This window comes from Rhyacophila brunnea, unplaced genomic scaffold, assembly GCF_057557595.1.
Source record: "Rhyacophila brunnea isolate RB1 unplaced genomic scaffold, BYU_Rbru_1.0 scaffold_1, whole genome shotgun sequence".
NCBI classification, from domain to species: Eukaryota; Metazoa; Arthropoda; class Insecta; order Trichoptera; family Rhyacophilidae; genus Rhyacophila; species Rhyacophila brunnea.
Genome location: NW_028232751.1, coordinates 15,509,794 through 15,533,752, shown reverse-complemented (window position 1 = coordinate 15,533,752; position 23,959 = coordinate 15,509,794). Strand labels below are relative to the sequence as shown.

The 23,959-nt window shown below is 33.2% G+C and overlaps 1 protein-coding gene across 1 annotated transcript in view; it reads left to right on the top strand.

The window, feature by feature from the left end:
- The first annotated feature begins 262 nt into the window (after positions 1-262).
- fw (CUB and Sushi multiple domains furrowed) overlaps positions 263-23,959 on the top strand; it is a 266,332-nt gene continuing 242,635 nt past the window's right edge. Inside the window, exon 1 of the mRNA XM_085941650.1 lies at positions 263-639. Coding sequence (XP_085797776.1) covers positions 546-639 — 94 coding nt within the window. The 5' untranslated portion in view covers positions 263-545. The remainder of the gene's footprint in view (positions 640-23,959) is intronic.

Genomic DNA, 23,959 nt, shown 5'->3' with positions numbered 1-23,959 from the left:
AGTACACTGTGAGATCTGTGGTGTTCAAACGCTATGGCTAAATTAATAATTGTTTGTAGGTGTAGCAGAGTAAACATCCTTGAGTTTAATGGAAAGCAGTTTGGAAAACATAGGCAGCTCAGCTGAGTGGTCGGCTGTCCGCCGCGCTATAGCCGACATAAATAATGTAACGGTGAAAGGCGAACATTGCAGCCGCACAATACTTTTAAGTCAGTAGTGGGGAGATTCCGTCTCTGACTACACAACAGGAACACAACTTAGCAGTCTTCACAAGAACTTGCGCGCGAAGTACGTTGAAGTAGTCCTACTTGGTCGCAGCACAAGTTATCAAATCGGAACTGTCACCAAATTTTAAAATAATTCGAACACAATATTTTTACACGAGCGCCACCCGTCAAAAACATGTGTTAAATTCGCCGCGTGTGACTTTTGTGAAGTTCCCACCTTGTGGACTTAAATCATTATTTTAGCACTTTACTGTTTTCTGAGTATAATAATATTTTTTATTGTATTTTAATGTGAATCTGAGCCGAAACTTATACGAAATGTGTGGACGAGACTCAGAAGCCGGACGAATGATGTCCAGGCTAATATTTGCTGCATTTTTTATTGGATTAATTCACGACACCAGAACACAAGGTAATAAAAAAACAATTTTATTTATCTTCTCATTTAATAATTTCTAATGCCGAGATTTTGTCATTGTACCATTTTTTGCAAACATTTCTGCGCGATTTTGGTCAATACAAATTCAGTTTTAAGCTTTTATTCGAAATCAAATTCCAATAACATTAGAAAGCGCAGTCTTAAAAACAGTTAATTTAGGTACCGATTTTATACCTTATCTAATTTATATGCTTTCTATTAAGTATATAACATTGATATGAGTTTGATTTCACCAGACGTTCGGAAACCATTACAGGATGTTAAATGTTGTAAATTTGTTAAATGAGACTGTTATGAAGATTGAAATAATCATTTTTTAGAAAGACTTTTTTTACTAATAGGGTAAATTTGTGATGTGTGTTAGAGCTCTGTCAGCCCCCTATTTTGGGGACCATGCTAATAGTATTTAAAATGACTTGTTTTTCTTTATCATCATGACCGAGAACCGGGTTGTCTCCATCCCTATCGACAGTCAGCGATACCCAGAATCGGTTTCGGTAGAAAACTCTTACTCATCCTCTCCTACCTTCGACCTCACCAAACACTGAGTGTTTGCAGGTTGTCATCCCCTTCGGGGGTAGAAGAGGCAAGAGCTATAGTTATTAAATATATATGGAGGCGAGAGCATTTACACATTTTAAATAATATAAAACTATACCTACGATATAAGTTTATATTACCAACATTAAGTATATAAAATACATTTGTTCAGTGATAGAAGAAGACGAAATGTTATTTCTACAAAAACACAAAAAATATTGTTTCTATAGTTTTCTTAAAATTCATAAATATATTTGGTTCTCGTCTATTTAGTCATTTAGTGGAAGAAGCCAGCGGCAAACAAATTTTGAAAATAGCCAATATATTGGATTATTTGTTGGGTTAGGTTATCATTCTTGAATTCATGAATTTTGCCGAAATCGGTTATGAAAAATGCCGCTGTTCCCGCCTAACTTCCAGTAAACAAGTTAGACCATTTGTCCATTAATTTTATTGGTACCCTCAGAGACGTCCCTAGACAAAATGCCACTCCTAGGCAGTGCCAAAATTCCGCCACATCTTTTTTAAACAGTACTTTTTATCATTCTTTCATGAATCCAATATCTAAGAAATGTGTTGTATGGATACATTACTAACAAGATATATTACCACTAAATCTAAATCAAATACCATCTCTGCTTCAATAGACAATATTACGAGGCTATTGTTTCGGATATGTACATTTAAACATACACCTGACAACTTCCAAAACTCGCGAGTGACTGGCAAACATATTTGGATAAATTTTAAATTAGGTAGGTATGCACCTACCTATAATTCCGTTATTACTAAGTATAGGTAGCTATTTCTATATAAACCTAATGATTCTCCTTGATTTGCCACCCTTTGGGTAACTGCCGCCCCCAAGCGACGCTCAATCTGCCTACCCCCACGGGACGTCACTGACCCTCATATCGTGGGCGTACAGGCAGAAGTCACTAACTCTAAATACACAGTTCTGAGATAATCAATGTTTTGTGTTTTTGGTGTTCTTAAATGGTTGTAAAATCTTTATTTTATGAGTCTTCATTACTTTTATTTTTTTATATGTTACATAATCTTAAATCGTGACTTATACCAGTCGAGCTGCATTAGTTTTTCTTTATAATGACATTAATAGAATTTCGCCCAAACTGGAGTTAGTGACTTCTGCCTGTACGCCCACGAAATTGTAATGTACTGTAAATGGTAAATACTTTTATTAAGTTTCCTATTAACTAACTGCTAACGGATGACATCCACCTCTTGTAAATAAAAAAACGGCGGACTGTAGAGCCAATAATGATGATGATAATTTTGCTTGTGGCGTAAAATTTGACGTGAATCTGATTGATGACAATAATAAATTTTGTAGTCGGCCACAGCGGTGGTGATTTACGAAATTATCGATAACAAATCAAAGGTTTGGCAATGGACCGGTAGTTGACATCTAATAAAGTATTGCATGACGAATCATTGTAACGACTACATTGATTCATAATTAAATTGGTAATAATTTCTAATAGACACCTCAAAATATTGTAATTTCGACAACATTAATTACCAATCTACCTTTAAGTTATTAGTTATTTATTACACGGGTACAAGTCGGTTATGGGTAAGCCAGGCAGGAACCGCGCTAATTAGCACAGCCGATTTTGGGCAATATTCATGAATTCAAGAATGAAAACCTAACCTAACCTAAACTAACCCAACCTAACAAATAATCCAGTATACATATCGGTTAAAAAAGCCGCTGGCTTCCCCATAACCGACTGTATCTACCTACTACACGTTATAAAATATGTGTTTTTCACATTTACAGTGACCGACTAGCTGGTCAATAATTAATTATTTATTATAGGTATTATTATTATATTTGAGTTTAAATATACGAGTATTATTATTGTATTTGAGTAAGTCAAAAGCAAAAGGGGTTCTCTACATGGGGAGCTTTGAAATATGGGTATAAAAATAATGACATAGTTTTTGGGGGTTTTTAGGTAAGTCCGTACATTCTAAATTCTAACGCACACGATGGCCGATTCGGTCTATAATGTCGTGGGTCCCAGGTTCGAATCCTGGGTCTGTCAAATACACATATTGTTTTTCAATTTGTATTTGGAGTCAGAGTATGGACCTAATAGGTTAAGCAAGTGGCTAACATCCATTTTCTTGTAGAAATAAAACAGAATCCCGTTAATAATACAAATCTCATGATCATGGTCAAAAGAAGAAAGCCCATATTCAGTTATATTATATTAATAGGACGCACTGGGCTAGTTTGATCATTGTTTTAATTAAAATAATAGTCATTTCGCTTAATTTAATTTGAATATTTCAAAAGAGTGACAGACTTTTTTTTGTATTTAAAAAATGGAGATAGGCCTTTTTGCTTCTTACTTACGTACTCATTTGCACTAGGCATCGGTGATTTTCTTTGACGCAGATAACTCAATCGATTCGTCAGAAGATTAGACAAGAGGCCTCGAAACAGTTCAAACCGGGCATAAATATATTAAACTATACCAAAATCTTAAATGTTATAATAATGTGGTAATCATTGTACCTCTATGCTGCCCTGCTAAGTCAATATACAGTAAGTATATATTCAGAGATTATGTCAATTTATGTCAATATTATTCAATATAAGAGAAAGGGTAGTTTAAAACTAGGATTCTCATTTAATTAAAAACACTGTCTTTTTAATCAGCAGGGCAGTATGTCACTAAACGCGCCACTGGCACTAAGTAACTAATATAATATGTGATAAATAATTTTAAAAAAATAATTAAATCGATGGTTTTCCGTTTGTTCATACCAGTTTTAATAAACCAAATTTGCTAGCCGGTTAATTACCGTCAAGGTAAAAAAATAAAACAAAATATTGCATATAAAAATATTTTACGATACGTGTTTCGGTTACATATGAGGTTTTATCAAGTACTCATACATACAAGACCATGGCCCCCACATCCTGAAGCGGGCCCCAAGGCTAGGATCTTTGTCGGGCCCCCCTACCTATCGCTAAGGATACCGGCAGTGTGACGCTCCACAGTAGCATTTTCCAAATGGCGTTCACGGTAAAATTAAGGGTACCTTTTAGTGTATTTCTAATACTTACATCCACTTGAATTATGAAGTTATCACGTAACGACGCAATTAAAAATTACATCGCACAACCACATATTTTAAAATATAATCATTAACAAAGGAAAATTGTGCCGCAGGCGACTTTTTTAACTGTATTAGAGCAAATTTGTGATGTGTGTTTATCTCACTTATTTGGTCGACTCGCCACGCCGGGCCCCCCATGGGCAAGGCCCCCCAGGCTAGAGCCCTGTCAGCCCCCCCCCCTTGTGGGGGCCATGGACAAGGCCTACTATAGTCAGGCCGTAACATGAAGCTGTAAACTTCAATGGTAATGCTAGTTATTGTCAATACTTAAAATGCAATATGGTAAACTGTAGAGAATGATGATTGTCGGCAGTAGTTGTGTATTAAAATAAATGGTAGTAATGATTTGAATGAAATATAATCTTAATTTATTGGTAACAGGTTACCGCATTGCATTCGAAGATAATCAATAACTAGCACTACCAGTGGCTAGTGAGTCGGCCTTGTTATACGGAGGAAACTCATAGTTAAATAATATTTGGTGAACAACATTTTATGAATTAATTACCGAGTAGGTACCTCCCTAAACGTGGACTCATTCTTTCTTTCTTTCGACCATGTCCGATCCTAATAGGATCATATGGGCCTCCACAGAGTAGAGGTTTGTATTGACAGATTTTGTTTTTACGAGAAATGGATGTCAGCCACTTGCTCAACCTATTAGGTCCATACCCTGACACACACAGATTGAAAAACAATATGTGTACTTGCCATACCCAGGATTCGAACCTAGGACCCACGGCGTTATAGTCCAACGCTTAAGCCGCACGGCCACCGTGGACTCATGGAGAGATTAAAATAATATCGTCACTGTTCTGGCAGAAGACACTAACTCGAAAAAATTACATATTGAGTTAGTTCTTACCAAAATGTTCCTTATTTCAAACTTTACCGTCTGGAAACCTTCTTAATAAATAAACAGTCTTTATTTTAAAGTCGTCCTTTTTACGATTACTTAGTAAACTCCCATGATAGACCATTTCAAACATTTTAACAACTTCAAAGTCAAATTACTCAAAACTAGTATTCTCCAGTTAGTGTGTTCTGCCAGAACAGAGACGATATTTTATATTGATGTTGTGAGTATAATAATATTATTATCTCCGCAATATTATGATTTAATTATACTAGCAAAATATCCCTGGAAGTAGGTACATTAATATTATACGTGTAATACGAAAAATGGCAACGATATTAACTAACCAACAAAGAATAATTTATTATCTAAGTCGCGAACCTCAGTCAATTCGGTCCCGAGGAAGAATAAGAAATTGTGCATTTATTCTCGGTTGGATCAGCTGATAATACCACAAGAATAAATAAAATTATTCTTGCTTGATAATGCGACAATGCGATATTCGTCATATCTACCAACTACCTAACTGTCCCAAGTACTGCGACAAACATTATTATATATTTGTAAACTAGTATTTTTGACATGACATAACGAATAATATAAAATAAAATTTATTTGTAAATAATTGAGAGTTTCTTAAACGAACACCCAGAATGACATGTGACCCACCCGACAAGGCGTGTGTTTATCATAATTTATTAAATTGTAGTTGGAATATTTTAATACCTGAAATGTATCAGAAAACATACAATTACTGTTATTAAGAATAAAAAAAAACGTATAAATCATAAAAATGTTGTATAGTCTGGATGCAATAATAAGCAAGTAACATTTAAAAATATAGCATTTGGCAGTTTGTTGCCGGCGACATTTTAGTTCCTACTTGACAGGTTTACCTTGAATTCTCACCATTCTCTTTTGATACAGTAAAATAATATAATACTACCTTGTCCGAACTGCTTTATATTACAATATACATGTATATTTCATATCGGACGAGGTCCGTCTCTATTTTTATCCACAAATAAAAATAAATACCATCTCCATTATTTAGTGTTAATAATAGATCAGTTGAAAATGTTTCAACAGGTGAAATCAGTATAAGTATATCGTAAGAAATACATTAATAACTTAATAAAACGATGTACTTACCTTCATGTTTTTGTAACTAAAGAAATATTTATTTATTTATTAGAAAATTGACTATCATAGGATTACAGTTATTTGATTTTAAACAAGCAATATAAAATATGAAAGAAGAAGTGTTTATATAAAGATTCTAATTGAATATTCCCGTTTATAGTTGAATTATTAATTAATCCCTGAAAGAGTAATAAGTAAAGTATTCGATTTTTCGATTCGATTCGATCACCGTTTTATTATTTTACAACGTTTTTTAAGCTCCTATTCTTATTTGTCCGGTGGTTCTTTCTCCTGTACAAATCTTGCAATCAATTTTTAACTAACTTCCCGACTAGCTAGACATTTGAAACTTTTAGAATATATCAGAACACGATGCCAATGATTTTTTTAATACTTTAAGCCATCTTTAAGTAGAATTGAATTCATTTTCAGTTAATTCTGTTTTATATGAAAAGTTATTTCTACACCATTATTGGTTTCTAATAAAACCTCCACTCTGTGGAGGCCCATATGATCCTATTAGGATCGGACATGGTCGAAAGAAAAGAAAGAATTGGTTGCTTGGGGTCCGGGGTCATAGCAACTAAATTACTAAATTATAATGCATGCACATGTACCTTTGAGACCGAAATGAATATAATCATAATAATAAATTATGTGTTGCATCGGCGCGGGCAACTTCGTCACACGCCAAAAATACACTCTGATCAGTTTTTCCAAATGCTCCAAAAGAAGTAGGTATAACTTCAAAAATTAAAATAATGTCTTATGTAAATGGTCATTATTAATACATATACATATATATCTTAATTGCACTCAAGTAGCTCAATCATGAACCTGTTTAAGTCAAGTTCTGGACAATCGAAATACATGACAATGTTACGTATACACCTCAAAGAATAATGGTTAGAATCACAGCACAATAGAATTATGGTCAACACGTACAATATGCCTACAAGTGTGTTGCACTTAATTTAAAACGGTTTCACTTTTACTAAAACGATACAATTAGTCTATTGTACGTGATTAATTCCTACATACCTACTTACTGTTTATTGACAATCAAATTAAGGTTAGTCCATGTAATTGTATAATAACCAGGACCGTCGCGGGATGTTCAGCCGCTTGCGTGCGAAAAAATGTCGCCCTAAGGGTAAGGAGCCGTCAATATGACGTCAAATGATTATGGCTAGTTTTACCCCGCCCCCCATCGTCACATTCATCACATAAACTTTTACCACCTTGTATATTACGTCACATATTTGACACCATCGCCCGCCCCTAAATTATTGTTAAATCCTTGTGTCTTCAGATCATTTTTTGTTTACTTTGTGACGTCATATTTTATCTGACCCCCCTCCTCCTTTTGTCACAAATTATAGAGCGTGACGTCATATATGGACGCCCCCTAATAAGGACTTCAGAAATTCTGATTTCGTTGAACGTTCGGTCAATTTGCTTTGTGATATAAGGTAACGTGGAATATTAGACCCATTAATTTTCAATCATTAGCTATTTTACCACGTTTTTATTAGCTCGTATTCTTGTTTGTCCGGTACAGATTTTTTCTTGTGTGTCCAGTACAAATTTTTTCTTGTTTGTCCAAGATTTGTATTGGACGATTGAAGATTTTTAACTAACTTCCCGACTAGCTAGACATTTGAAACTTTTAGTATACACCAGAACACGACGGCAATGCAATCTTTTAATACTTCTGGCCATCTTCAAGCAGAATTGAATTCTTTTTCAGTTAATTCTGTTTTGTATGTTTCGGAAATAATTCGTTAAAAGTAATGTTTACTACTCACTAATATTGGTTGCTAAGGGGGTCCTAGCAACTAAATTATTAATATATACGTGCGTTACTATGGAAATCAATATGAAATGTCAAAATGACATTTCAGTGTTCTATATTTATTCAGTATTTCTATCAAGTAAGAAAAAAAAGTGTTTATTAATACATAGAATTGTCAAGTTGATATGATTCAACAGAAAATTTAAAAACGTGGTATACAAAAAGTTCTTTTTATCTTGTAATTATTTGTAAATAATTTTCTTTTCGTACAACTATGTACTCGTAATAGCGCAATCAAATTTTTGCCTACACTCTGCTACTACTGATCTACTGAGATCAACGAACGTATACATTAGTTGAGTTTTTGACAGTTATTTTGTCATAGCTATACAACCACAGAGCAGATAATAAATAGAATTCCGATAGGCTATTTACCAATACAGTAAATTTTGACGCAGGGTTTTGAATGTGTGTGTCCTACAAAAATGAACCACAAATTATAGACGTATAATACACCAATATTAAATAAGACTCAATGCATAAACCGAGAGCATTATGATATTAAACCGTATGACGTATTCTTGACACGTTTTTAAATTTATCCCGTATTCTTCCTTACTAGAGATCGGTTACCTGCTTCTCCTTACCCGTTAGGTATTTCAGTTTCTCTTCTCTGTTCTCTGTATACGACTATGCATACTGGCAATGTTTTCTGATAATTATGAAATATTGTGTTGTTTGTGTGTGGATTTATTTTTACTACATACTCGTTTAAACAGTTTTATAATAATTTACATTAATTCGTTTTTATTTTGTTTACACTTTTTATTGTGATAATTGTATGTAGTTAATTAATATTTCTGTAATCATAATAATAATAATATTATCCATTGACCTTTATATGTATATCCAGGCTAATAAAAAATATTGAATTAAAAAATAGAGAAAGCTTAATAATGTTCTAAGATTTTTGTTGAGTTGATCTTTAAATCGATACCCAATTACCTGTAAAAATATTCTAGAAACACTACATCTGTTTTCGGTTTGAATGACAGCGTACCTATTAATGATTTAAATGTTTATTAAGTTTTGATTATCAGTAGTTATTGAACAAAAAAGAAGAAGAACGCGAATATCAGTTTATTATTTCATCATCATCATCATCATCAGCCTGAATCTATCCACTGCTGGATGAAGGCCTCTTCAAGTTGCTTCCACTTCTCTCGGTCCTGTGCATTGCGTTGCCACGTACTTCCGCAGAACTTTATCATTTCATCGATCCAGCGGCCTCTAGGTCTACCTTGTGGACGTTTTGTACTTCTTGGATACCACTGGATGACTAGATTTGTCCAACGATTGTCTCTTCTTCGAGCTATGTGTCCAGCCCATCTCCATTTAAGGCTTTTAATAAACTCTATTACATCGCAAACCCTTGTCTGCTTCCTTATCCACTCATTCCTCTTTTTGTCCTTTCGCGTTATGCCCAGCATGCACCTCTCCATACCACGTTGTGCTACTCTAAGTTTCTGGATCTCTCTATTTATTATTTTTTTATTTGGTTACGTTTATATATTTTTTCGGCCCATTAAGGGTGAATCCACAGAACAGATAATAAATAGAATACCGATAGGCTATATTCAATACGAATCTTCTTGAAACAGGATTTTGAATGTGTGAGTGTCCTACGAAAATGAAACACGCATTATGCACGTGCAATACACCAACATTCAATGAGCGTAAATGCATAAACCGAGAACAGTTTTCAGTATTCGACGTAAAACGTAATCTTGACACGTGTGTAAGTTTAACCCGGATTCTTCCTTACTCGAGTAGGTTACCTGCTATCGCCTTACCTTATGTATTTCAGTTTCCATTATTTCTGAGTTCCCTGGGTATACCACACCCTGCCTTTATCCTATTTACGTGGGGTTACTCCCAAAACTTGGTAAGTCTGAAAATCATGTAATGGAGTAATTGCAATTTGATGTTTGACAAACTCTCTAGTATCAGGCTTTTTGTGCTTTATGTGCATGATATATGGAGGATGAAGGATGACCTTGATTTTTTCTATCACACATACGCATATATAAATACATAATCCGTTATTAACTCTGAATACATAAATTAACGACTTACCAACTTTTGGCAGCAACCCCACTATATTAAATTTGCTTGCTACCCATATTTACCTAGTAGTACTCACTAGTAGTACTACGCAAAGTGTTCAACCAGTGTGTGCTTCCCGTGATGACATATGCGTGTGAAACATGGACCCTAAAGAGAGATCCAGAAACTTAGAGTAGCACAACGTGGTATGGAGAGGTGCATGCTGGGCATAACGCGAAATGACAAAAAGAGGAATGAGTGGATAAGGAAGCAGACAAGGGTTCGCGATGTAATAGAGTTTATTAAAAGCCTTAAATGAAGATGGGCTGGACACATAGCTCGAAGAAGAGACAATCGTTGGACAAATCTAGTCGTCCAGTGGTATCCAAGAAGTACAAAACGTCCACAAGGTAGACCTAGAGGCCGCTGGATCGATGAAATGATAAAGTTCTGCGGAAGTACGTGGCAACGCAATCCACAGGACCGAGAGAAGTGGAAGCAACTTGAAGAGGCCTTCATCCAGCAGTGGATAGATTCAGGCTGATGATGATGATGATGATGACTCACCGACTTACTATTGATTAATATAATATAGATCCTTATAGATATACTCTAATAATGATTATTTCGTTTCGCCTATAGCGAGAAGACGCGCGACAGTCGACACACACATTGGAAATCATCAATCCCCAAGGCAACTTTCGCCATTCAAAATACACGTAGGTGTCGGTGTGGTGTTGCAACTCTTAGAAATGACCGCTGGAATTAGAGCCTTATGAACGTGATTTGAATAACACGATTTCATCGATATTATAATTGGGGACCTGAGACTAAGCAATACTGAATACATAGTATTTGTAATACAATACGTATGTAGTTGATTTTAACAATGTAAAAGTTATAAAGTTTGGTACATAGTAATCTAGTTATCTAGAATCCTTTTTGAGTATACCTACTTATAGGTGGGGTGGGGTGTTCATTAAAATATTATCCATGTCAACATGAAAACGAGGACATATCAAAACAATTTATTTTCAATGTAACCCGTGACAGTTAAATGCACTTTTACCACTTCTCCTGCAACAGTGGCGAGGGGTGGAGGTAGGCTGATAAGATCTGACATAAATAGTACAAATTTGTTTTCATTGAAGTAAGAATACATTAAGAATACAAATTGAACCGGCTTTTATGTATTAGTTAGTTTAATTAGTTTTTAAAAATCAATTAAACCCTGCATAAACCAAACCATAATACTTCAGGTATGATATGGGCGATCCGACAAAGATAGTGTGCACTTTTTCAGTTATACTTATTATTGTATTCGTTGAATTAAGAATAAACAATTCAAATGGTATTGGTTAGTTTATTATTCATTAACTCCTAACCTAAACCAATCCATAATAGATGGAAAATATTATTCTATCTATTACATATTTAAAATTATTTATGTATGATTAAATTTAATGTTATAATTTTAGATTTTACTTAGATAGATTAATATTTTTGACTAATATCTATTATGGCTTGGTTTACGCAGGGCTTAATAGAATTTTAAAAAATAACCAATAATATCTGCAATTTATAGTCATAGATCAATGAAAACAAATACGTGTGACTGACAAAATTTAAATGGTGCTCACTATTAATTTATATCAGATCTTAACAATCTACCTTCACACCTCGCCACTGTCATGTATTGACGTAGGTCCTTAAGAAAAAAATATTTCTATTCTTCTAAAAACAATGCTCTTATCGCCTCCTTCACTTCTGTAGATATGACTTTAAAAGCGCTGTGTATCCAAACGCATTGTTCCTTTAAACCAGTTTCCCACCTCCCACCTCCCATCTAAAAATCCCTGATTACAAACGATTTACCAATACAATATACTAGCAAATATCACCGGGTCTTTTCCTTTTCTCCCCTTTTCTCATACATTTACCTGTATGTTGTGTAGGCGATTTTCTTTGACACATATGACGCAGTCGATTAAACGTTAAAAAGAGCTCTGGAAACAGTTCAAATCAGTCACACAATTATTACATTATACCAAAATTTTAAACATAATATGCGTAGGTATTTCTCATGCAACTAACTTCAAAAGGAGCCATAACATAAACCCTCAAACACATACCTACGTACTTATACAGAATATGGTATTATTACGTTATCGCTATCATTTTTAATATTAATTGCATATGAACGAGATATATTGTTATTTCTACGTTAGTAGGTTGAATTAACTGTATTGTTTATCGTGGGAGTCTCAAAATCAGTCAATGCCTTTGACGTTCAAGTACCTAAAACCACAACTATCAAAAGACTAAGTTGTAAGGTACCAAACAAAATACCTTAAAACTTAATCTAATGTCTCCCCTAAATCAAATAAATTAATTTAAAATTCTTATATAATGATAAAATGCATGCGGTGCCATTTTGTTTATTTTATCAAATTTCAAATACCTAACTGTGCTTTTTCAATCAAAATAAAGTGGTAACAATTATTCCTAAAATTGTAAGTACCTACGTAATAATATTATATTATTTTCACTTCTTAAAATTATTAAGGTTTCATGGCATAAGAATACTTTCATGATCATTAATAATTGTTTAAAAACCATCTGGAAATTTATGTAATCTATGTAATTTATCCATTGAACATATCACCCCGTTTACACAGATACGGCAAATTGCATACGTACAAATTTCCGGACACGGTTTACACGTGCATGGATTTACTGCTGATAGTACGTATTATCGCAGCCATAACAAAAAAATGCACCTATAAACACGTATTATCGTGAAAATTGCAAGATTGCATGCATGCATCAAAAATGTTTAGAAGCTTCTGAATTTTCACGTGACAATAATTGAATCGTGCAATTACTGCACCTGTGCGGTAGAACGATAGTAGCAAACCTGTCGGTGAAAAACAAACTACTTTGAGGTTAACTGACTTTCACGACCTGTCAAATAGTACCAAACAATCGGTATCGATACATTTTCTTTCGATATGACGGCTCTACTCATGAGTGTGAGATATTATGTAAAAATGTAATTAAACGTTGCAGCAGAGCATTTGCGTTTCAAAACATACCTGTATGTAAGAATATGGACATGGCACGAAACTAAAATATTATTCTCACATTGCCCTAAACACCTGTCCATTGTTTCAAAGTCGTGAAGAAATTTCGTGTGCATTTTGGATACGTAGTACTAACACTAAGTAATAATAAATCAATATTTAGACGTAATATTATAAACAGCATATTTTTTCAAATCTACATATTATTATACTTAACCAAAATAATAGTATTGCACATATACATTACACATTCTTATTGTACACGTAATAGTACATTACAATATTACACTACGATTCCGACAATCATCATCATCATTTATGGCACTACAACCCTTGGCGGGTCTAGGACGATTTGGCACCGCGAACTGGCCTCCGCCGATTGGCCTCCGGTTATTGGCCGCCGGTACAATCGGACACCGACCCAATTGGCCTCCGGGACGATCGGACGCCGATACAATCGGGCGCCGGCCCAATTTGACACCGGCCCAACTGGCCGCCGGGAGATTGGACGCCGCACCGCTGAATAAAATGCGCAAAGGAAAAGACCTACGTAACGAATTCGTAGAGAAAGTAGACACGACACTTTAATAAATGCTTCTATCTACTTAGTGGTTGTACCTAATACATTTTGCGCTTAATATATTTTTATTATGATAGATAATAATTATTATTCATGCTTTATGCTGTTTATAAAAGAAAAGAATTCTTTTCTCGCCAGAACTTGAAGATGTGCATAATTAAGTAATTTTTGTGTATACCTACCTATTCATATTAAAAACAACAAACATTAATAATGAATTGGTTAGTTAAAATATTGTCTTTCGGCGTTTTCTCGATTTCATGTTATTATAATTGAACTTTATATGTGTATATCACCCGTAAATAAGTATTTTAAAGATTATGAAATTTTTTTTTTTTTTGACCATGTCCGATCCTGATAGGATCATATGGGCCTCCACAGAGTGGAGGTTTGTATTGACAGATTTTGTTTTTTACGAGAAATGGATGTCAGCCACTTGCTCAACCTATTAGGTCCATACCCTGACACACACAAATTGAAAAACAATATGTGTACTTGCCAGACCCAGGATTCGAACCTGGGACCTACGGCTTTATAGTCCAACGCTTATGCCGCGCGGCAATATAATATAAGTAGGTAGGTAACGGTAGGTAAGTAGGTAACAATATAAGTAGGTAAACTACTTGAAAGGTATATACATATTACATTAGATATTATGTTGACAAAGCGAATTTGTAACTTTATTGGAAGTTTTAGTCATTTTTATTTAAGTATATTATATATATGATGTTTATAAAAATAATGGAATTCTTTCCTCGTCTTTTAAAGATGTGCACAATTAAATTTACATATTTTTATTTATATAAACGAATCTGTAGGTATCCCTATAAAGGGGATAATTAAGTATATGTTATGCGAAACTCAACTTTACAGAAAGCGAGGAAAAACACCAAATAAAAACAGTAAGTAACCAAAATATATGTATCCGTATATGGTATTTTTTTTAAGTTTATTAAATATACTTATATGATTTAAAATACAACCATAAAACACTAAAGCTATTCTTATTTATTTCGTCGTGTGTTTTTTTTTTTTGCCTGTTTCTAGTTTATTAGTTAAATTGAGCCAGTTTGAATGAAAATAATATTCTTTCAGACTTTTCTTAAATTAAAACAATACATTTTAAAGTGTGTTTTAGGGTAAATAAAAATATTTTTAAATATTTAAGAAAATAATCTGCTGTAAATATTTCAGTAGGTTGATGGATAAATATGTAAAGTAACCTTATAGTAATTAATAATATTCACTATTTGCTAAGTCATATTTTTATAATAATTTAACGGTATTAACTCACAGTGAAGCCTTGATGAAAAGACAATACCTATATTAAATAATAAAATAAAACACAATATTATGCAGTGCTAAGCAAAATTGATAAATAAAACGACAATTATAATAATACATTTATTTTCAATGACAACCTATTTTAGACAATACATTTTAATAATATAAAAACAAAATGCAGTTCATAAATACACATCGTATGGGTATTTTATAATCCTACTTATGATATTTAAATAACATAATATACGTACATATTCATCTCAAAAAACCTCATAACAAAATAACATACGAAAACTACACAAAATATTTATTACTTTCCATAAAAATAAAGGAATAAATGGAGGAACCTAATAATACAATATTAGGTACCTTCCTACCTATCTACCTAAAACTTGTAATGTAAATACACTTTTAATATATTCTACGTAACCGAATATTTTACTACTTTTCTTAATAACCTCTCAAAAATTCAACATACCTATATATTTGAATGTAAGTAAACTAAACGAATAAATTTTAATGGATTGAAGTTTTGTACTTTTCCATTTGAGTCGTTTTTTGCGACCCGAGATTCGCCTTTCGGCACCTTCGGGCACTATGTGCATTTACCAAAAGGTAAATACACACTGTCGATGAATACAGTTAATAATTCTAACTTATATAATAAAGTAATACAATAAATTGGGTTAAACTTTATCACCTACCATTAAGTTCACCATAAAAATATAACAAACAAATTATGAATAGTTGAAGTGTTTGTAAAAAAACCCTACCTTCTCATTAATAATACATTCGATATGAGTATTAATCGTCAAAACATAATAATAAATTAGTAAATGTAATCAATAAAAATACTTACTATACTTAAGAGGTGTAAAATTGTCAATTCTGGGAACATAGCAACGTATTGGGAATTTAACGGAGGTTACTAATGAGATAGGTATATCAATGATATCAATCTTGTGAAACAAATATTCGATATTATTCTTACATGCTACTTTTTTCCACTTCACTTCAAATACTTCAACTAATCATAATTTATTTGTTAATTTTTTATTGTTATATTTTTTATTGTGATTGATTTAATTGACTTAATAGGTAGGTGATAAAGTTTTTACCTACTTTATTGTATGAATTTGTTATATAAGTTAAAATTGACTGCATTCGTTGTCAATGTGTGTTTACCATTGGTGAGTGCGCATAGTGCTTGAAGATGCCGAAACGCGAAACTAGGGTCGCAAAAACGACTCCCTTGATACGTATCCTCGATCGATAGTAATAATATTATAAAGAGATAAAGCACAAAGATTAATCTTGAATAACAAATGAATCAAACAAAACTTAAGTTCAAATCTCAGAATTATCGACTTAAGTTTATTGCAGAATCAAAGAAATAATATTATCTGTCCTATGTAATATTACTAACAACAGAACCATACTATAGGAAAAAGCGTATGCCACAAAATAATTTTAATAATAGAAAAATAGGTACATAATACAAGTTGAGATGTAATATGCCTGCACATAGTGAATGATGGAAGTTGTCTTATACATTTTTTTACTTCGGTTCTTCGGTTTTTAATTCGGTTATCAGCACCTTTAATAATGCTTGTATTTCTGAGGCCTTTCTTTGTTCATTACATTAGAATCTACTAAATAAATAATATCTATAACTTAGAAGCAGATGGGCGCAACTGCCATATTCTCAATTTTTGTCAAAGAGCAAAAAAACAATTTATATTTTTGATGAATGTCTATAACTAATAAGAACTAAAAACATAAACAAAAGGCGATCATCTTTTCTGTAAATTTAATTCATTAAAGCACTGTTAGAAAAAAAATTAAACGTTTAATTAAATTTAGAATATAAACTAAATTATTATTAAAATAAGCAGTAAGGATTTGCATCATATTGCCACTTATAATGATCAAAGAAAATGTCTATGACGAGGATTATACATTTTTTTATTCTACCATATTTAGCTGTTATGAAAATTTGCCCCGAAAATATACTCCGAAATTATGGTCTATGTATACAAAGGTAAATAATCATTAGGTATTTTTTAAACATCTCAAAATACTAATACTAAGTAGATAATGCAAAAGTTAAAAGCAATAACCCTACAGCTGAATGAATCTAGATCAGTGATGGCGAACCTGTGACACTAGTGTCACGCGAGATGATTTTTCATGGCACGCGAATGTTTTATTTTGAAAAGAGAAAAAACCTACAATAATTTAATAATATACAAGAAAGTTTTGCAAATAAATTAATGTTCTTATAAGTAAATATATAATATTAAAAAATGATGACGACAGAGCAATGTTTTTTTCGGTTTTTAATATTATTTTTACCAATCAATGAAAGTCAGGCAAAAATGACAGATTAAAAATTAAAATATTCATCCAACAATGATGACAACTTGGTGAAATTTATCGGCAGTCATTCAAATATAAACAGCTGCTTATTATTATACCTCAAATATAATTGCTAAAAACGGAAAGCCGCTTAATTAGTGATAGGGAATATAATAATATGAAAGAAGCGTTGCTAAAATGCTTCCACGATCTCCTTGAAATTTTGAAAACAAGGAAAAAATTATTGAACGAATAAAAGATTAGCCTTCGGCTAAAAAGACAGTGAAAATAGAATCTCAAGAACTCAATTATAATCTTTAAACTTTTTCAATAGCATTCTTAAAGACTGTTTTTCATTTTTTTCTCATGAATCTCGGTATGTCAGACAGTCGAACAATAATAGGGAAATTTTGGCCCACGTACGTAAAAAGGTTCGCCAACCCTGATCGAAATAATAATATTAAACCTATTTTTTCTCAAAAAAAGGGGTTTTCAAACTGTGTTCACTCGTATAATTCTGTTTAATATAATATTTCTTTTATTAATTATGTTAACTGTAAATTCATGGTGGAAATGAATTCTATTATTGATTTAATTAAAAAAAAACGCATTTTTTATCGTACTGACTAGACAAGCCGCTGGGTGGACGAAACCGGTTGCAGTTAAAAAAGGTTCATGTGATTGGGTCATCGATATATTTAATAATATGTTTACTGTTCAATTCTACTTATTAAGTCATAATTTGTGTTATACTAATTATTTAATTTATAAATACGTGCTGCAATATAATCAGTCAATGTCGATTTAATGATTTATTTTCTTCCAAACTCAATAATTACCCAGTATTATTTAACCTAACTAAAAAAATACGACATCCAACAGGATTCGCGCCCAGATGCGTGCTCTGGCCACTAAGCTATACGAGTCCTATCTACTTGTATCGAAGTGAGCTAATGCTTTTATAATTCTCTCTGAAGCACTTTCTAAATTGCGTTACTTATTGGCAATCGGCTTTTGTATTTTAAATCAAAGTAGGTATTGAATTATCGATTTCAGGATCACTCCAATGTTTTATATTATATTTTGCTGATATTTTTGGACGAATTCACTGGACTGCCGGGTCTTAGACTGTTAACCGATGAGTTAGACATTTTTAGAAATTCTTGTCCTATTAAAAATATTTTTAACGCTATTATAATATTTTGTATAATTCTCATGACAAAGGCCAATCATTTTTTAACCCCTGATCGAGCTAATGAGGTAGTTAGATCAGATTATTTTTAAATATCTGGGGCTTTCCCACGTACCCAGGTATTTCCACAGATAAATTAAAAATAATTCCCTATTACAGACATCGGCTTCCTAGTGATTAATATAATAGGTTTTATATATTTCGACGTAGTTACACAAAACAATACAAATCATAAAATATAAATCCATGCTTGGTGAAATGTTTCACCAGTCAATATATTTTTTTTCCTAGATTATTTATTTTCTAATTATCTTCCCAAGTCATATCACCATTCTGTATCCACCATATATATAATGTGTGGATGGTTTTTAGTAGCCTTGGTCAAGTAACAGGTGGTGGTATTGACTTTTGTTGTCAAAGAGGATATATAATTATTAAGTTTACACTGCTACTTATTACTATTTTGTTTTACTGTTTTTGTTATATTATACGTATTCATATTCCAACAGTGAATTTTCCATTTGTGAGATTTTCTTCAGAAATAAATATTTATCTTCTTCTTCTTATTGTGCCATCCCCTAGCGGAGGTCGGACACCATCAAGGCAATATTAGCTTTGTCGTCTGCTACCTGGAATAGTTCAGTGGAGCTGCACTCGTACTAATCACGGAGGTTTTTAAGCCACGAAATGCAGCGCCGTCCTCTGCTACGCTTACCATTGATCTTTCCTTGAATGATAAGTTGGGGAATACTGTACTTTTGTCCTCTCATAATGTAGCCGAGGTACTGTAGTTTCCTGGTTTTAATACTACGTAGAACTTCTTGGTCCTTTCCCATTTGATTGAGAATTTCAACATTTGTCACCCTGTCAGTTCAGGAAATTTTGAGGATGCATCTATACAGCCACATCTCGAAAGCTCAAGTCTTTGTAACATCTCTTGGTTTAGCGTCCATAATAATGTTTATAATAATGTATTAATGTTAGCCATACTATTTATCTTTCAACAAAAATATGTGTACACATTTTAAATTCAAGGTCAAATTTTTAACATATGAACATTTCGACTTAAATTAATATCTAGCACACTCAACTCCAGTTATTTTAAAAATAATGTAAAAAAAATATACCACACTATGAAAAAATATTCATTTACCTATGCACCGTGCTGAATTTTTTGAGTCAACTTTTCTTGAAATTTATCTAATGTGAGTTAGCGCGTTTTTTATAAAATACGTTTAGTAATAAAAATGGAATAAGCAATTTTAAGCCGAAGATACCTAACACCTATTTCAAACGATAGTCTATTGATAATAATATGCACCTACATACAAATTCGCTTTGTCAACATAATATATAATAATGTAGGTACAGAATACATGTAGGTACTGAATACGGTATAGTTTGTTAATTATTATAGACTTATTTTATTTATTACGTAAACGCCTTGATTAATATAAATTGTACCTAATTATTAAAGATCGATTGACCAACACATTTCAAACAATAATATAATGTAATATGTAGGTACCTTTAAAGTATGTTACCTACTTATATTGTTTGTAATTTCATAAACTTCAAAATACTTATTTACGGATGATGAATAAATATAAAGTTCAATTATAATAACATGAAATCGAGAAAACGCCGAAAGATATTATTTTCACTAACCAATTCATTATTAATATATATATTTTTTTAATATGAATAGGTAGGTTTACACAATAAATTACTTACTTAATTATGCATATCTTCAAGTTCTGACGAGGAAAGAATTCTTCTCTTTTTATAAACAGCATAAAGCATAAGTAATAATTATTATCAATCATAAGCGAAAAATGTATGAGGTACAACCACTAAGTAGATAGAAGCATTTAATAAAGTGTCGTGTCTACTTTCTCTACCAAGTCGTTGCGTAGGTCTTTTCCTTTGCGCATTTAATTCAGCCGTGCGGCGTCCAATCTCCCGGCGGCCAGTTGGGCCGGTGTCCAATTGGGTCGGCGCCCGATTGTACCGGCGTCCGATCGTCCCGGAGGCCAATTGGGTCGGTGTCCGATTGTACCGGCGGCCAATAACCGGAGGCCAATCGGCGGAGGCCAGTTCGCGGTGTCAAATCGTCCCATTCCCACCCTTGGCGGGTTTTGGCCTTCTTCAAAAACTTCCTCCACCCTGGACAATCCAGTGCAGACACTGTAAAGTTACTTTAACCGAGCATTCTTAAATCTCCTGTAGCGTAAGTCCAGCCTTCTCAATTTCGGCCGTCTTCTCTTGAATTGATGGTTGAACCTATCGGGCCGTCCGACCAGGTCGTCACAAAGGTAATTTTTCTTGCGTTTAAAAAATGTGGCTTTATATATACTGCGGGCGTGAAGATCTCTTCATCGTTGTTTTTTAAATATATTTATACCTACATTTTTTTAGTTCTCCGTTTAGTCCGTTCATGCAAATAGTGATGTCCCTAGACAAAATGCCGCCCCATTTTTTATACAGTATTTTTTATCATCCTTTCATGACTCCAAAAAATGACAAAACATATAGGTACCCACTAAAACACACAAAATAAAATTTTAAAGTGGGGATTTTTTTTATGTTGGTAATTCTTATGTCATTTTTGAAATACATAATTACATTAATTTACTGTCTTGAGGAATTAAAGGCGATCCATGTCGCTTTTCTTCTTCACAAAACTTGGCAACATTTGTAATGATATTATTTTTTAGCCCGAGATCTCAAAGGTTTAAGCACTATTAAATCGATAATATAATGACGGCTCGAAACTTCGATAAGACTAAAATCGTTGACATCTGGCCAACGCAACTTCCATTCGCACTGGTTAAATGTTAAATAGTCAGACTGTAATTATTGGTAAATACAATAAGTATTTGTTTTGTTACGCCAAAGAAGTATAACTTCTAACGCGCGTACATAATTTAAATAAGTAACAATCCAAACCACCGTAGGGTACCTCAACTTACCGCAGGACACCTCGATTGTGTGGCATCGTGCGGTGGGTGCGTGTAGGCCGACCCTTAAGCCCTCGCTTGGAAAAGTTGTTGCGCAACACTCACTACAAATCCCGTCCTAGTTTCCACGCACTCCGACAATGCAACGATGTGTGATGGCGGTCGTGGAAATATTTAAAGACGGTTTGTCGAACTCCGTTGGTTTTTATTAAATTATTACCAATAGTATTTTACTATTAATATCATATTATTATAATGCCACAACAATTTTACAATAAAATTAATGATTGAATTATTAACATTACATTATTTATGCATAGCGCATTGTCTTTTTTATAAATTTTACAATGTGTAGTATTTCGTAACGAAGAAAAACTCTTTGTGCACTCATTAATAATTACCTACTGACTACTTATTACCTCCTCTCCGGACCTCAGAAACATTACCTATATATTAAAAAAACCCTAGGAAAAAAGTTGAACCTAGTATTTAGTTTCCGGGTGATGTCGAGACTCAGTCCAACCTTTTTTGTAATAAAATAAGTATGATTCTGAGATTTGTCAAAATTATGAATTCTTTCTTTATTTTATGTTTGCCGCATAATTCGGGAATGGACAAGAATAAAAATTCAATCGTTTACCTCATCAATTGACTGTAAACTTGATTTATTAAAAAATATAATGTTTTGTACTGTCAGACAACAAGGTTTCGTCGATAACCGGAAGTCGCTGTAGTCGCATATGGAAGACTTCTCGGTGACGTACATGTGGCTCTCTTTTTAGATGCGACTTCTTTTCAATAAAACAAAAGTTTACTAATACTAATAAATATCATTCCGGATCGTTTAGATATATTTTTATTATAAAAAGTATCAAATAATTACGTAAATTGATAGATCCGTACACCACGAAATCGTAAAATCAAATGATAAATTTAGGGGCGTTCCTCATTTAAACGAAAGTACCATTAACTGCATAGGACTTGTTAGTTCACAGTTTTAACATGTAGACAATAAGTTCTTGTTCGACAATATTTAATGTCATGGTTATTATTAATTTTATCCGATACCACAATAAGCAGGTAACAGTTTCATAAGCTTGTGGATATAGGTATACGCGCGTACATATTTTGTCCACGCGGTGAAATAATCCGATTTTGGATGGGAAAAAATAATTTGGTGAAAACACAAAGAAACTTCGCTTACAGATAGGTTCTAATGAAAAAAAATCTTTTTAAAATTCTTTGTCAAAAACACTAGTTACAATTTTTTTTTAAAGAAAACTGAAAAGTCAGGAAAACATCTAAATACTCAGATTATGTCCTCTATTTGCACTGAAAAAATAAAGTTTCCCGTGCCCATACAACTTATTAGTACAGGGTTGGCGAAACTTTTTACGCACCTACGCGTTCCAAAAAATTTAAAATATTATTTTTTTACCGTCTGACGTGCCGACTACTTTTCCAGAGAGAAAAATTGAAAATTAGTTCTAACAATAATTTATTTTATTGAAAAAGTTCAATAAATATAATTGAGTTCTTGAGTATTGGTGTAATACTTAGTTTCAAATTGACGCCAGAATTGCTCTGATCAGATAAGGCACTCTCTCGCTACAGTGGTCTCAATCAAGCCTTGCAAAATGATTGTAAATCGGCCAAAATTAGAGATTTGCGGTGCTACTTCCTTCACCGCCTGTTGAGGTCAGTGTGATAGTATTATGTTTGACGCATAAAACCTGAGGAACGACCTATACAATTTAAATTAACGTGGTGCTTATTCTTGAAGAGTATCAACCTGCTATTTTTTATACGGTGCGATCTGTCATTTATGCATGAATTTCGTCGTTTCCTAACGCGCATCGATTGGTAAATTATTGGTAAAAATATTATTATAAACCACAAAAAAAAATACGCACGGCTATGTCGTCATTATTTTTTTAATAGATATGATATGATATAATATAAGTATATTTATTTTTAAAACTATATCTATTTTTTTTCTTTTCAACGTAAAACATTCGCGTGCCACTAGTGGCACGCGTCCCATAGGGTCGCCATCACTGTATTAGTAAGTACCTATTTATTGAGATGTTCGTTAGGTGGGTACCAACCTCATGGCCCCCACAAGGGGAGGGCTGACAGGGTTCTAGCCTGGGGGCCCGGGCTTAAGGGGGGCCCGGGCTTAAGAGGGGCCCGACATGGCGGGTCGACCAGCCAAGTGAGATAAACACACGTAACAAAAT